The sequence below is a fragment of the Podarcis melisellensis genome (genome assembly GCF_964234715.1).
Source record: "Podarcis melisellensis genome assembly, chromosome: 2".
Classification (NCBI taxonomy): domain Eukaryota; kingdom Metazoa; phylum Chordata; class Lepidosauria; order Squamata; family Lacertidae; genus Podarcis; species Podarcis melisellensis.
In genome coordinates, this window is record NC_138529.1 from 115,618,905 (window position 1) to 115,633,723 (window position 14,819).

The following is a 14,819-nucleotide window of genomic DNA, read 5'->3' on the forward strand; positions in this document are numbered from 1 at the left end:
CCTATAGCCCTCTGAGCAACATCCACAAAGTTCCAGCCCTCTGGAATTTTCTGGCTGATTTTGATCCACCTCTTGCAATTTCTCACTGACATAAGGGGCAAGGGGGTTAAACAAGTATTGTTTAAATGGACGGAAAATGTGTCCCAAACGAAGGGGTAGTTATTGTAATAAGGGACAACTGGGGCCGCATGCTGCCACAGCACAGAACAGGAATAGAATTCAGCAATGGCTGCAGAATTCTGCTTCCTGCGACTCTCCACTTGCTTTCTTAAAAAAATAAAATAATTCAGGTCTCTGGTCCTTATGGGTACAAGTATGTGCATGAAAAGTCGGGGCAATGCATGTTGAAGCATCAAAAGGCAGAGGAGAGGCTGGACAGGATTTTTTCAGGTCAGCACACATTTGTGTATGTGTATGCATGCTTAGGGACGTGGGTGGCGCTGTGGGTTAAACCACAGAGCCTAGGACTTGCCAATCAGAAGGTCCGCGGTTCGAATTCCCGCAATGGGGTGAGCTCCCGTTGCTCGGTCCCTGCTCCTGCCAACCTAGCAGTTCGAAAGCACGTCAAAGTGCAAGTAGATAAATAGGTACTGCTCTGGTGGGAAGGTGAACGGCATTTCTGTGCACTGCTCTGGTTCGCCAGAAGCGGCTTAGTCATGCTGGCCACATGACCCGGAAGCTGTACACCAGCTCCCTCGGCCAGTAAAGCGAGATGAGCGCCGCAACCCCAGAGTCGGCCACGACTGGACCTAATGGTCAGGGGTCCCTTTACCTTTATGCATGCTTAAGTGGAAGGTAAACGGCATTTCGGGGTGCTGCTCTGGTGCCGGTTCACCAGAGCAGCTTCGTCACGCTGGCCACGTGACCCGGAAGTGTCCGCGGACAGCGCTGGCTCCCGGCCTCTAGAGTGAGATGAGCGCACAACCCTAGAGTCTGTCAAGACTGGCCCCTTTACCTTTAAGTGGAAAAAATGGAATATGCAAAACAAGAGCAATGACATGCAAAAATTTCACAACACACGTTGCAGAACTCAGCTTAAGGTGGAAACAGCGGTGTTGTTTATTTATTTAAACACGGAGTGCCCTCCGACAGCCCTGGGACCAACTCAACGGTTTGCGATTCCTGTGTCACATGGCTTCTTTCGTGCTTTGTACAGTCAGCAGCATGAGCAAAACTCTTCTCGCAGTCCGGACGCACTTTCTGCCTCTCTCCCGTGTGCCTCCTCTGGTGAATGACAAGGACCATCCTCCTGCTGAACTCCCTCCCGCAGACGGAGCATCCGTAGGGCTTCTCCCCCGTGTGGGTCCTCTCGTGGTTGGTGAGCTGCGACCGCTGGCAGAAGCTCTTCCCGCACTCCCCGCACTTGTAGGGCTTCTCCCACGTGTGGGTCCTCTCGTGCTTCATGCACGTGGAGCTCTGGCTGAAGCTTTTCCCGCAGTGCAAGCACCGGTACGGCTTTTCCCCGGTGTGGGTCCTCTTGTGCGTGTTCAGGTTAGACCTGTCGCTGAAGCTCCTCCCGCACTCGGCGCACGTGTAGGGCTTCTCCCCTGTGTGGACTCTCTCGTGCGACATGAGGTGCGGCTGCCGGCTGAAGCTCTTCCCGCAATCAGGGCACTTGTACGGCTTCTCCCCCGTGTGCATCACCGTTTTGTGGGTGGTGAGGCGGGATTTGTAGCTAAAGTTTCGCCCGCAGTCCAGGCACTCGTACGGCTTCCCTCCGGTGTGAATCCTCTGGTGGGCGACCAATTCGGACCTCCGTCGAAAGGCCTTCCCGCACTCTAGGCATGTCTTCTCTCTCCCGCCTTTGGTGAGCCTCTCTTGTACCTGTCTGTCGCCACACGGCTCATAGAAGTGCTGGTAACAAACGACCTTGGCTGCCTCTCTTTCCTTATTTGAGGGGCCTCCTTCGCCCTGATCCGGATGCTGGGAAAAGTTTGGCTCAACGTTCCCCAGCAGGACCCAATACGGATGGAGATCCCCGGCCATTTCTGGATGGTCCGTCTCTTCCTCCCAGCACCTCTTGCCACCTGCTTGGAGAAAAATAAATCCTAAATGTGAGCACTGTCCTCCTCCAGGGGAGAAAAAGGGGGCTGCAGGGCACAGAGACCGAGTCTAGGCACTGGTCCAAATAGCTCAGTGTTAGGATAGGATTCCTCACAAGAAAAGGGAAAAGTTGACAGCTATGGTTCGGGGACATTTCCAGCCCAATCTTGAGATGCTGTGGATTAAACCTGGGACAAAGCAGGTGGTGTGCCACTGAACTAGACTGTTTATTATTATTAAATGAAAGCTCAGAGTCTAGGGCACCACGGTGGCAACCCCTGCTTTATGGTATTGTGCAGGACCTGCTAAAAATGTTACTAAAGTTAATCCATGTACCAAAAATTGATTAAGGTGTGGAATAAATACTAGCATTAATTAAGTCCAGGGTCTCTTCACCTTTGACAAAAGCTTTTTGCAACAAGGAAATGCAAAGAATTGCGGATTTTTTTTGGGGGGGGGGGGTTAAACGCATTGTAAGGAGTCTGTATGGGAGTATACTGTATTTAAAAATGGGGTATCAGAGTTTTTAGGGGGCTAACCAGGTTGGGATAGCTGGGTTTTGAATATCTTATGTAGATTTTTCAATTCCGTTGTTCTGTATGGGACAATGACAATAAAGATTATCGTATGGTATCGTGATTTAATTAGGGAATTCAATTAAGACAGTCTGACATTATCGAAGAATATTCCCCAATATTTACATGCTAGGCTTGTAGTCTTCACTTTGACTGCAAAGAATGGACCCCTCTATGGGCACCAACAGAATACGATTCACTGATTATGAAGGGAACAACCAAAAAAGGATTAAGCAAAATAGCTGAAAATATTCTAGATACAGTGGAACTTTGGAAGCCGAACGCTTGTAAACTCAAATGTTTCGGCTCCTGAACGATCAAAAACCGGAAGTGATTGTTCCGTTTTTCGAATGATTTCCGGAAGCCAAACATCTGGCATGGCTCCCGTGGCTTCTGATTGGCTGCAGGATGTTCCTGCAGCCAATTGGAAGCCATGCCTTGGAAGTCAAACGTTTTGAAGTCGAATGGACTTCTGAACGAATTGCGTTCAACTTCCAAGGTACGACTGTATATATCTAACACATAATTCTTAGCAGCATGGTTGGGAAAGGGATTTGGGGCAGGGAATTTTGTTGGAACAATGACAGCACATTGTCAACTAGGGGCAATACCTCCCTTCCAAACAGACACTATTAGTACTCCAGCAGTTTTTCTTTGCATAAATAAATTGATCTTTATTCACTTTCTAACATTTTTATCCCATTCTCCCTCCGAAGAGGTTGAGAGACAGCATGCAAGGCCCCTCCCCCATTTCATTTTCACAACAACCCTGTGAAGTAGGGGAGAGAGGGAGGGAGGGAGGGAGGGAGGGAGGGAGAGGGAGAGAGAGAGAGAGAGAGAGAGAGAGAGAGAGAGAGAGAGAGACCAGGCGCCATGCAAAGGGCTTCATGGGTGAATGAGGACTGAACCTCAGATCTCCTGAAACCATGTACCATTTCATTTGTTAATTTCTGCATTTATATAGCCACCCCATGACAAGAGGTCCCTGGGCATGTTGTGATGAAGAAGAAAAAGCACATTAAAAATACAATATCAAACAACAAAAACTCCTAACAAGTTAATTAAAAAGCTGAAACACAATTAAGAAGCACCGATTAAAACTCAGTTTATAACGGAGAGGCCCAGACAATAAAAGGTCAGTTATTTAAAGGGCCCAATAGGTAGCACCAGGCAAATAAAACCTCTCTGGGAAGGCTATTCAAGTACCAGGGTGCCACTTCTAAAAAGGCCCTGTCCCTAGTGGGGACTCTCATCCCTTCATCTGGCGGGAAATCTCTGAGCAGGGCCTCTGAGGAGGATCTTAGAAGTTCAGGTGAGGTACAACACGGGAGAAGGCACTTGACAAACACAGGCGCCGTCTCCTAATGATGTCGGCTATGCGTTCCTCTGGACACGGAATTTGTCCCCAACCTTTCAGCAGCTCTGCAATGTCTTTTTGGAATGGATTCTCTCATGTGCCGTAAGGCTTGGTCTCTGGGCGAAGGTTTTCCCACAGTCCAAGCACTTGTAAGGCTTCTCCCCTGTATGTATCCTTTCGTGTGTGTTCAGGTTGGAGCGATGGCTGAAGCTCTTCCCGCAGCCAGAGCAGTTATACGGCTTCTCTCTCGTGTGAGTCCTCCGGTGAACGAAGAAAGCCGACTTGTCGCGGAAGCACTTCACGCAATCCGGGCACTCGTGAGGCCTCTCCCCTGTGTGGATTCTCTGGTGCGAAAGGAGGCTGGAGCTCTGGGAGAAGCTCTTCCCGCACTCGGCACACCTGTACGGCCTCTCTCCGGTGTGGGCCCGTTTGTGCGCCGTCAGAGATGACCGGTCGCTGAAGCTTTTCTCGCACTCCAAGCACTTGAACGGCTTCTCTCCCGTGTGGATCCGCTCGTGAGTAATCAAGTTGGAGCGATGGCTGAAGCTTTTCCCACAGTCTGAACACTGATAGGGCTTTTCCCTCGTGTGGGTTCTCCGGTGCACATCCAAAGCCGATCTGTCCCGGAAGCTTTTGGCGCAGTCGGGGCACTTGTGCGGCTTCTCGCCCGTGTGGATTCTCTGATGTCGAATAAGGACCGACTTGTGCCGGAAGCTTTTCCTGCAGGCCGTGCAGCTGTAGGGTTTCTCTCCTGTGTGGATCCTCTGGTGTATAAGGAGCCCGGTTCTCCTGCTAAGGCTTTGCCCACAGATTGGGCACTTGCACAACTTCTCTTGCCCAAGGTTTGTTTCGTTTTCGGAATCGTGTCCAAGCGCTTTCCCGCATTCAAGGTCGGCCTTTGCCCCCTTGGCATTTCCCTCCGGTCCTTTCTCACCTCCCCAAGAATTCGTGACTGCACGCCCTTCCTTTCCCTCTTGGATTTCAGAAGTTACTCCCCGAACCGGGCATTGGGCAATGCTTCGTTTATCCCTTTCTGCCAAAATCCCATGTGGATCGTCTTGCCCCGGACGTCCTGTCCAATTTTGCTCCATCACCAATGGCCTCTTCTGATCATCTGCTGGAAGAAGCAGAGCGTCCACATGTCAGCCTCTCTGTGCTAAGGGATGAAGGAACAACAGGCCAAGCTCAACATCAGGAAGGAAGATCGGGGCAGAACATGTGCTTTGCATGCAGAAAGTCCCAGGCTGGGAAAGATTCCTTATCTGAATAATAATAATAATAATAAATAATTTATTTATACCCCGCCCATCTGGCTGAGTTTCCCTAGCCACTCTGGGCGGCTCCCAATCAAGTGTTAAAAACAATACAGCATTAAATATTAAAAACCTCCCTAAACAGGGCTGCCTTCAGATATCTTTTAAAGAGAAGATAGCTACTTAGTTCCTTCACATCTGAAGGGAGGGCGTTCCACAGGGTGGGCGCTACTACCAAGAAGGCCCTCTGTCTAGTTCCCTGTAACCTCACTTCTTGCAATGAGGGAACCACCAGAAGGCCCTCGGATCTCAGTTTCTGGGCTGAACGATGGGGGTGAAGACGCTCCTTCAGGTATACTGGACCGAGGATGTTTAGGGCTTTAAAGGTCAACACCAGCACTTTGAATTGTGCTCGGAAATGTACTGGGAGCAGATCTCTCAGGACCGGTGTTATGTGGTCCCGGCGACCACTCCCAGTCACCAGTCTAGCTGCTGCATTCTGGATTAATGGTAGTTTCCGGGTCACCTTCAAAGGTAGCCCCACATAGAGCGCATTGCAGTAGTCCAAGCGGGAGATAACCAGAGCATGCACCACTCTGGCGAGACAGTCTGCGGGCAGGTAGGGTCTCAGCCTGCATACCAGGTGGAGCTGGTAGACAGCTGCCCTGGACACAGAATTAACCTGCACCTCCATGGACAGCTGTGAGTCCAGAATGACTCCCAAGCTGCGCACCTTGTCCTTAAGGGGCACAGTTACCCCATACAGGACCAGGGAATCCTCCACACCAGCCCACCCCCTGTCCCCCAAGAACAGTACTTCTGTCTTGTCAGGACTCAACCTCAATCTGTTAGCCGCCATCCATCCTCCAACCTCCTCCAGGCACTCACACAGGAACTTCACTGCCCTCACTGGTTCTGATTTAAAAGAGAGGTAGAGCTGGGTGTCATCTGCATACTGATGAACACCCAGCCCAAACCCTGGAGAGCTGCTGCCAGCCTGAGCAGGCACTGCTGAGCTAGATGGAGCAATGTTGTGACTCAGTATAAGGCAGCTTCCTGAGGAAAGTGGAGCCATGGTACTCCTTGCCACAGTGGGAATCCTTGTGGCGATATCATGTATTTTTCGCTCTATAGGGTGCACCGGACCATAGGGCGCACCTAGTGTTTTTTTTTGGGGGGGGAATAAAGAAAAAAATTATTACCCCCCCCCACAGCCCCAAAGAGCAAAGAAGCCAAGGCTGTCTTGGCTTCCTCTTTAGCCACGCACAACCTCTCCAGCCGGGAGAGGCTGTGTACGGATGGATCCCACTCGCTGTCTTGGCTTCCTTTTTAGCTGCGGGGCTAGCCCGAGCTTCCCCCGATCCCAACCCCCAGAACGGGTCCGATCCCGGAGCTTGCTGCTATCCGCAAGCCTTCTGAGCCCGGCAGGAACTCCCACCGGGCTCCAAAGGCTTGCGGATAGCTGCCTTCCCCAGGCTTCGGGCTGCAGGCTGCTATCCGCAAGCCTTGGGAGCCCGGCAGGAACCGACCCCTCTCGCTCTCCAGGCTTCAGCGAAAGCCTGCATTCGCGCCATAGGACGCACACACATTTCCCCTTCGTTTTGGGAGGGGGGAAAGTGCGTCCTATAGAGCGAAAAATACGGTAAGTAGCAGTCGACAAAGAGGGATTAGGTAACAGTAATGTTGGTTGTTGCCAGCTGATTATGCTAGACCCAATCTCCATTTTCTCCCTGGCTTCAGTCTTGAACTGCCACTTTGTGACTGGTGGGTCTCGAGCTCTCTCAAGCGTGTTCTGGGGCTGAATGGTTTGAGAACCTTTGCCCTAAAATTCTAGATAAATGCTAATTAGGAGGTTTCCTAAAAGGCGAGTTAGCAAGGGGTTGTAGCTAAGGCTGGCCCTACTCAGAGTTAACCCACCAAATTTAATGGACATGACTAACTGGTTCATTCATTCCAATGGTTCTAACCTGACTCTGATGCTACTCTGATGTGAATTATTACTACTATTAGCAACAGGTAAGTTAAAAAATTATATCATCACCATCATCAATATGAAAATACAGTGGTACCTTGGTTTGCAAACAGTCTGGTTTGCATACGTTTTGGATTACAAACACGTCAAACCCGGAAGTGCATTTCCCAGTTTGCAAACTTGTTTTGGATTACACCCCACTTTTTTTGGTTACGAACAAAAAAGTTTTGGAGGCCCCATTGGCGAAAGCGCGACTTGGGTTACAACCTGTTTTGGTTTACAAACGGACCCCCAGAACGGATTATGGTTGTAAACCAAGGTACCACAGTAATAATAAATGGGACCTACAACAAAACATCACAATGTGTTTATTTAAGATTGTAAATGAATTTCCAGTAAGATTGTAAACTTCTTCCCAAAACATGTTTTCAAAACAGAGTACAACAGAAGTATCAGTAAACAAAATCTGTAATAGAAATAAATATATACATAGCAATTTAAAGGCAGACCTTGGAAATGCCAAATTACACAGATTTAGTACACGCTGTAAAATTGTTGAGACGCATCTCTTCCAGCCGGCCACTTCGACTTGCCCCGCTCCTAGTGTTCCATTGTTTCTTTTCTCACAGACACTCTCTGGTGAGTTACAGAGTGCGCTCACTCTCTATTTGGGTAGGTGCGGGGACAGGAAACTGCCCCATTAGGCAATTTAAGCAGTTCTTATGGGAGGGAGGGACACATTTCTCGGCCACCTCCCTGGGGTAACTGTGGCTGCTAATCAGGTGCAAAGCATCCTCACCTGCACAGGTGATTTCTCCATCCCCCTCTTGCTTGACCTCTCTGCTGAGCACCACCTTCCAGGTGTCCGACGGCGCCCGCTCTGCCTCTGAAGACTCGGCCGCTACCTCCTTAGACACCCCAGGGACCTGGAAAAATAAAAGCAGAAATAGAAATTAAGCAGCTGCTGAGGCCCGTTGGCATAAAAAGGTCCCTAAGAGTCAAAAGTGAAGGTGTCTGCTGTTTTTGTCCTGGAAGAGAGTGCTCATCCACAGTAAAGTGCTATGATACCACTTTAAACAGTTGTGGCTTCCCCCAGAGAATCCTGGGAAGTCGAGTTTGTTAAGGCTGCTGAGAGCTCTTTAGGGACACCCTACTCCCCTCCCAGAGCTATAATTCCCAGAGTTCCCGGGAAAAGGGGTTGTTAATAAACCACTCTGGGAATTGTGGCCATGGGACGGGAAAAGGGAGGCAGCCTCCTAAGAGCTCTCAGCACCTTAAAAACTGAAGCTCCCAGGAGTCTTCGGAAGAAGCCACAGCTGCTCTAAATCTGTATTAACCAGGTTTTTCTTGCAAGTCCAGAGGGTGGCAACACGAGAACGGGGCCTTCTCTGCAGTGGCTCCCCATCTGTGGAATGCTCTGCCCAGGGAAGTTCACATGGCACCTTCATTATATACCTTTAAGCACCAAGCAGAAATGTTCCTTTTTAACCAGTTCTTTGGTTGATTTGATTGATATCCTATGCCCTTTTAAAGTGGGGAAAGGGGGGTTATTGTTTTTGTTTGATTATGTATTTTGTGGTTTTATATTCTGATTTTATTCTGTGAGACACCCTGAGACCTGTGGGTATAGGGCAGTACAGTGGTACCTTGGGTTACTGACGCTTCAGGTTACATACACTTCAGGTTACAGACTCCGTTAACCCAGAAATAGTACCTCGGGTTAAGAACTTTGCTTCAGGATGAGAACAGAAATTGTTCAGTGGCGGCGCGGCGGCCCCATTAGCTAAAGTGGTGCTTCAGGTTAAGAACAGTTTCAGGTTAAGAACAGACCTCCAGAATGAATTAAGTTCTTAACCCGAGGTACCACTGTACAGTTGTACCTTGGAAGTCAAATGGAATCCGTTCCGGAAGTCCGTTTGACTTCCAAAACATTCATGAACCAAGGCGAAGCTCCTGCAGCCAATTGGAAGCTGCGTAAGCTGCCTTGGACATTTGGGTTCCAAAGAACGTTTGCAAACCGGAACACTCATGTCTGGGTTTGCGGCATGCGGGAGCCAAAACATTTGAGTCGCAAGGCATTAGTCAACCAAGCTACGACTGTATATAAATTAATTTTATTACAGTGGTACCTCTGGATGTGAATGGGATCCGATTCGGAGCCCCGTTCACATTCTGAGTAGAACGTAAGACATGACTGCACATCTGCGCATGTCGCGTTTTGCCGCTTCCGCGCATGCACGTGACGTCATTTTTAGCATCTGAGCATGTGAGAGCGGCGAAACCCGGAAGTAATGCGCTCTGTTACTTCCGGGTCGCCGCGGTGCGTAACTTGAAAACGCTCAACTGAAGCACATTTAACCCGAGGTATGACTGTATTGGGACGCGGGTGGCGCTGTGGGTTAAACCACAGAGCCTAGGACTTGCTGATCAGAAGGTCAGCGGTTTGAATCCCCACGATGGGGTGAGCTCCCATTGCTTGGTCTCTGCTCCTGCGAACCTAGCAGTTCGAAAGCACGTCAAAGTGCAAGTAGATAAATAGGTAATGCTCTGGCGGGAAGGTAAACGGCGTTTCCGTGCACTGCTCTGGTTCGCCAGAAGCGGCTTAGTCATGCTGGCCACACGACCCGGAAGCTGTACGCCGGCTCCCTCAGGCAATAAAGCGAGATGAGCTCCGCAACCCCAGAGTCGGCCACGACTGGACCTAATGGTCAGGGGCCCCTTTACCTTTATGACTTTATTATTATTATTGACAAAAAAAATGACCTGGCTGAAACCACCTGGCTCACCTCCTCTTCCCATCTCTCCTCCGCTCGGGATTGCTGCAGCAAGAAGTCCTCCGCCAGGGCCACTGCTTGCGCGCAGGACTCGGGGCTCCCCTCCCTGACCCAGGCCTGGACGTCCGGAGGCAGGACGGTCAGGAATTGCTCCAACACCAGCAGCTCCAGGATCTGCTCCTTGGTGCGCCTCTCGGGCTGCAGCCACTGTCGGCAAAGGTCCCGGAGGCGGCTGCAAACCTCGCGGGGGCCCTCAGCCGCCCGGTAGCAAAACTGCCGAAAGTGCTGGCGGACACTCTCCGCATCCAGGTCCTCTTCCTTTACTGTTCTAGGAATGAGGACCTCGCCTTCGGCCCCCAAGTTCTTATGGGCTTCACCGCGGAGCAGGAGTTGAGCCCCTTCCTGCCTCCTCAGCTGCAGGCCTCTCTCTGACGCTCCCTCAAAGGGAGGCAGATCAGCCTGAGAAATATCGCTCAGTGCAGGTCCCAGCTGAAGGGCCTTTCCTCGTTCCAAGTGCGGGGACTGTGCCACCTTCAAAAACCGCTGCCACTGAGTCTCCCAGCATCCTTGCGCTGCCCCCTCAGGCTCCCATTTGACATGGTCCAGTGCGGCACCTTCCCAGAATCCCTTGGGACTCTCAGGCTGGGCGGCACGAGGCTCTTTCCCTGTGCCGTTCCCTGGCTCAGTATCCACTGGGTCTTGCTTCTCAGTCTTCACACCCAACTTTCCGATAGTCTCTGCGCCAAAATCGGACGCATCGCCACGATCTGCCGCCATTTTGGTTCCTGGTGGCCTGAATTGGGATGTGTGAAACAAGCCTCCCACCAAATCAGGTGCGGAAATAACAGGCCCTCCAGAGTTCACAGCTGGATTCTAGGTCGGGATCCTTTGCCTGAGGAAAAAAGAAAGAACGAAAGAACATTTCTGAATCAGAGGGGATAAGCAGGACCTACAACAAAATTTTGTAGCGCTGACTGGGAACTGATAACATGAGTTTCCTTCTCCCAGGGTGCAAAGAGTGCTGCCAATCAATGCTGATTATTGCTTCTTCTTTAGATCTGTTATTTGCTTGTTGCCCGGAGGTCTCCAAGTGACTTGAAAAACACAAATAAATGTATGTTACTAGCCCAGAGGTGGAAAGAAGCCCCTACCAGAGAAAAATGGCAGATTAAACTGATGGATTATTCTGAAATGGCAAAAATGACCATAAGAATTAAAAACCAGGAGGAGCAAAATTTTAATAAAGAATGGGGGAAATATATAATTTACTTTAAAAGTCATTGTAAACAATTAAAATCATTAGTAGGATTGGAATGGAACATGTAGTTTAACGTCGAACTATGGTTGTACTGGAGATTTAATAGATTTGGATTAATAGAGAAGATGCAGGAGGAAAAAAGTTAACATAAGGACCCACAATGGGGAGGAGGGAACCTATGAAATTCTATTTTTATTTTGGTTGTTTGACAAATGTTTGTAATTTCAAAATCTGAAAAATTAAATATATATACATATACGTGTGTGTGTGTGTGTGTGTGTGTGAAAAAGGGAAAACACATAAATGTATTACCCCTTCTAAACCAAAACAAACCACTCCTCACCCCTGGACTGAGACTATTTTACTTTCTCGATATGGCTTTGATCGGCATGCTTTGTTACGTTCCATGTCCCCATAAAGTGACTTGCTAATTCTTTGCAATGAAAGCCAGCCCTGAAATTTAATATTTTTACAAAAATGCCCAGTAGCACCATTTGTGCTCTGAAACCCACCACATGAGTTGCCTGCCTGCAATCAATCAATCAATCAATCAATCAGTATTTACTGATTATTTTTTCCAGTTAAAGCTTTCTGCTGGTTTGATTCCCAGATGTTGCATGCCGCCTTGGAATGTTTTGAGGAAAGTGTGGTTTAGGAATTCATAAGAGATGGTAAAAAAGTTGCAGTACCAGCCAAGGAAGAGTGGCTAATTAAATTAATGGATTATGCCAAAATGGCAAGGTTAACGGGTGCAATAAGAAACCGAGAATAATTTTTTTTAAATTAAAAATCGGGGAGAATTTGTGGAATATTTGAAAAAACTCATTTATGCAAAATAAGCTCATTAGCAGGATTAGCGTAAAACAAGCAGTTAGATGTATTATTCAGAGAAACTAAAGAATAACTTAAAGATGGAGTACAGTAATGTGGAAAATGCAGTATGAAAATCAAAACTAAAAAACCACAAAACGGGGGGAGGGGAGCCAAATATATGTGTACTAGAAATGTATTTTTGTATTTTGTTTGTCTGCGTATCTTTGAAAAAAATCCCATACATTTCTAGTACACTTATCTTTTACTCCCCACCCCCCTTTTGTGGCTTCTTTTTATTTCTATAGATCTAGATCTAGATCTAGAAATTCGTAAATCACATCTCCTTTTCCCTTTCCCTCCTCCTCTCTTTTGCAACTGCACGCAGCCCCACCTCCCAGCCCCTTGCAAGCGAGTTAACTCACCTGATCCCTCAAATCCCAGGAGATCCTCCCGCTTTCTGGAGATGCGATATATACAGCATATATGAAAAAGCCACTTTGGGTCTCCCCTCTCCCACCAGGCTTCCCCCGGGAGAAGGCGGAGCAGGAAGTGACTCCGCACAGGCGCAACCCGTTTGCGAGGAAGTCTTTTCTGAGGATCGACCCCCTTCGGCGTCGCCCCTTTGGAGGTTGCAACCTGCACAAAACTGGGGTGGGTCCCAGAATCATCTCCGCCCCCGACCCTGGGAGAAACAAAGGCCCGCGAGGCGGGGTGGGGGTGGGGGAAATGGAGGATATTCCTGGGGATTTTGCATTCAGGACTTGGATTGGAAACGCGTGCCTTTCCCCCACCCCCCATATATTTTTGTTTTCTTGCTGCTGGACTCCAACTCCCATCAGCCCCAGCTTACCAGGGCCAGTGCTGAGGGATGACGGGAGTTGTAGTCCTAAAACAGCGGCAAGGTTGCTCAGGTTCCAATTCAGTGGCGTAGCGTGGGGGGTGCAGGGGGGCCGGGCGCAACATCTGGGGGTTAGGGTTAGGGGGCACAAATCCACGGGTTAGGGGGCGCAAATTACTTGCCTTGCCCCGGGTGCTGACAACCCACGCTACGCCACTGTTCCAATTCCAATTGAAAGTGTTGCCGGAATTTATGCAAAGAAACTGAAGGAACATTCTTTCACCTTTGGTGGACGTGCCCAAGGATTAAGGCTTTCTGGGAAATGATATATAATGAAATGAAAAAGGTATTTAAATATACCTTCTTGAAGAAACCAGAGGCCTTTCTCCTGGGCATGGTTAGCCATGTGGTGTTAAAGAAGGACAGAACTTTGTTTATGTATGCCACAACAGCAGCAAGGATTCTTATTGCAAAGTATTGGAAGACACCAGAGCTACCCACCTTGGAAGAATGGCAGATGAAAATGACAGACTACATGGGACTGGCAGAGATGACGGGCAGAATCCGAGACCAGGAGAAAGAGACAGTGGAAGAAGATTGGAAGAAATTTAAAGATTATCTTGACAAGTATTATAAAATTAATGAAGGCTAGAAAGACATGGGTTGGAAAATAATACGGTGTTCAGAGATGTCAATTAAGAAAAGGAATGGAATTGTCAAAAAACTTTGGGAAATAAGGGAATGGATTTACTGACTGGATAATGAAATTAGAATACAGAACGGGGAGGTATGAGGGAGTCGGGGAAAGTAGGCTGAGAAAATAAGGTCTGAAACTATACTTGTTGTTTTTGTTTATGTTTGTTTTTTATTGTTGTTGTTTGTTTTTATATGTTAATGGAAACTTCAATAAATATCATTTAAAAAAAAGAAGAAGAAAGTGTTGCAGGAATTTATGTATACTTGGGGGGGGGTGTTGCCCCTCCAGCAGATATCATGCACATGCAGCCCACTACCGAAATCAGCACAATCGCTTTTGTGACTTGTTTTTTGTCCCCGCAAAACTATTCAAAGGGCCTCTGCTGCACAATACCAAAGGTAAGAATTCACTGATAAATGTACTGGCTCACTGGGAAAACTTCAGAAATTCATATAGATGTGAGCTCAGCTACTCAGCAGCCCCTCTGCCTGAGTGATAATCCCTGGCATCCTGATAAAGTGGTACCTCAGGTTACAAACGCTTCAGGTTACAGACTCCGCTAACCCAGAAATAGTGCTTCAGGTTAAGAACTTTGCTTCAGGATGAGAACAGAAATCATGGTCCGGCGGCGCAGCGGCAGCAGCAGGAGGCCCCATTAGCTAAAGTGGTACTTCAGGTTAAGAACAGTTTCCCCAAGGTGGTTGTCACCGATGGAAGCGAAGGCTCAGAAAAAGCTCAATATGGAGGCCAAATGGCCAAAATATTGGGAGATTTTGGAACAAGAAGGTGACAAACTGAAATTGCAGAGTTTTGAGAAATTAAAAGATAAAGTGCGAGACTGGCTTCATTATTATCAAATAAGGGAGGCTTATAATATGGATAAAAAAATTGGCTTCCAGGTGGAAAAATCAAAATTGGAAACAGAACTGTTAGATCCCAAAACTAAGATACTATCAAGAATGTATAACCTGCTGTTGAAATGGAATACGCAGGATGAAATGGTTAAATCTGCTATGATTAAATGGGCACAAGATGTTGGACACAATATAATGTTTGCTGACTGGGAGCAGTTGTGGACCACAGGTATGAAATTCACGAGAATATTATGAAAATGATATACAGGTGGTACATGACATCAGTCAAGCTGATTTTCCTGATAATAAATGTTGGAAATGTAAAGATAATGAAAGTACATTCTTTCACCTTTGGTGGACATGCCCATGGATTAAGGCTTTCTGG

At 48.1% G+C, this 14,819-nt stretch overlaps 2 protein-coding genes across 9 annotated transcripts in view; both read right to left on the reverse strand.

The window, feature by feature from the left end:
• Positions 1–14,819, reverse strand: part of LOC309364695 (tigger transposable element-derived protein 1-like) — a 58,552-nt gene that overhangs the window by 21,240 nt on the left and 22,493 nt on the right. The window lies entirely within an intron of this gene.
• LOC309364523 (uncharacterized protein) lies at positions 1,036–12,937 on the reverse strand. 8 transcript variants are annotated; one of them, XM_081901998.1, is made up of 5 exons: positions 12,468–12,937; positions 9,978–10,866; positions 8,000–8,126; positions 4,910–5,089; positions 1,036–2,030 (listed from the first exon to the last, which is right to left on the reverse strand). In XM_081901998.1, exons 2-5 carry the CDS (start codon positions 10,749–10,751, stop codon positions 1,060–1,062), a joined length of 2,052 nt encoding a protein of 683 aa, XP_081758124.1. In that variant the 5' UTR covers positions 10,752–10,866; positions 12,468–12,937; the 3' UTR covers positions 1,036–1,059. The 8 variants fall into 8 exon arrangements, with proteins under 8 accessions (XP_081758124.1, XP_081758123.1, XP_081758122.1 ...); XM_081901997.1 differs by having other exon boundaries at positions 1,036–2,027; positions 4,910–5,092; positions 12,468–12,936; XM_081901996.1 differs by having other exon boundaries at positions 4,910–5,092; positions 12,468–12,936.

Bases quoted from the DNA above. Each gene is read 5' to 3' on its own strand.
- LOC309364523 (XM_081901996.1), bottom strand. From the start codon at position 10,751: ATGGCGGCAGATCGTGGCGATGCGTCCGATTTTGGCGCAGAGACTATC. The intron at 8,127-9,977 runs GTGGTTTCAGCC...TTATTTTTCCAG, and splicing joins GGGAAGAGGAGGTGAGCCAG to GTCCCTGGGGTGTCTAAGGA. The intron at 5,093-7,999 runs GTGAGGATGCTT...TGCTTCTTCCAG, and splicing joins TGGAGAAATCACCTGTGCAG to CAGATGATCAGAAGAGGCCA.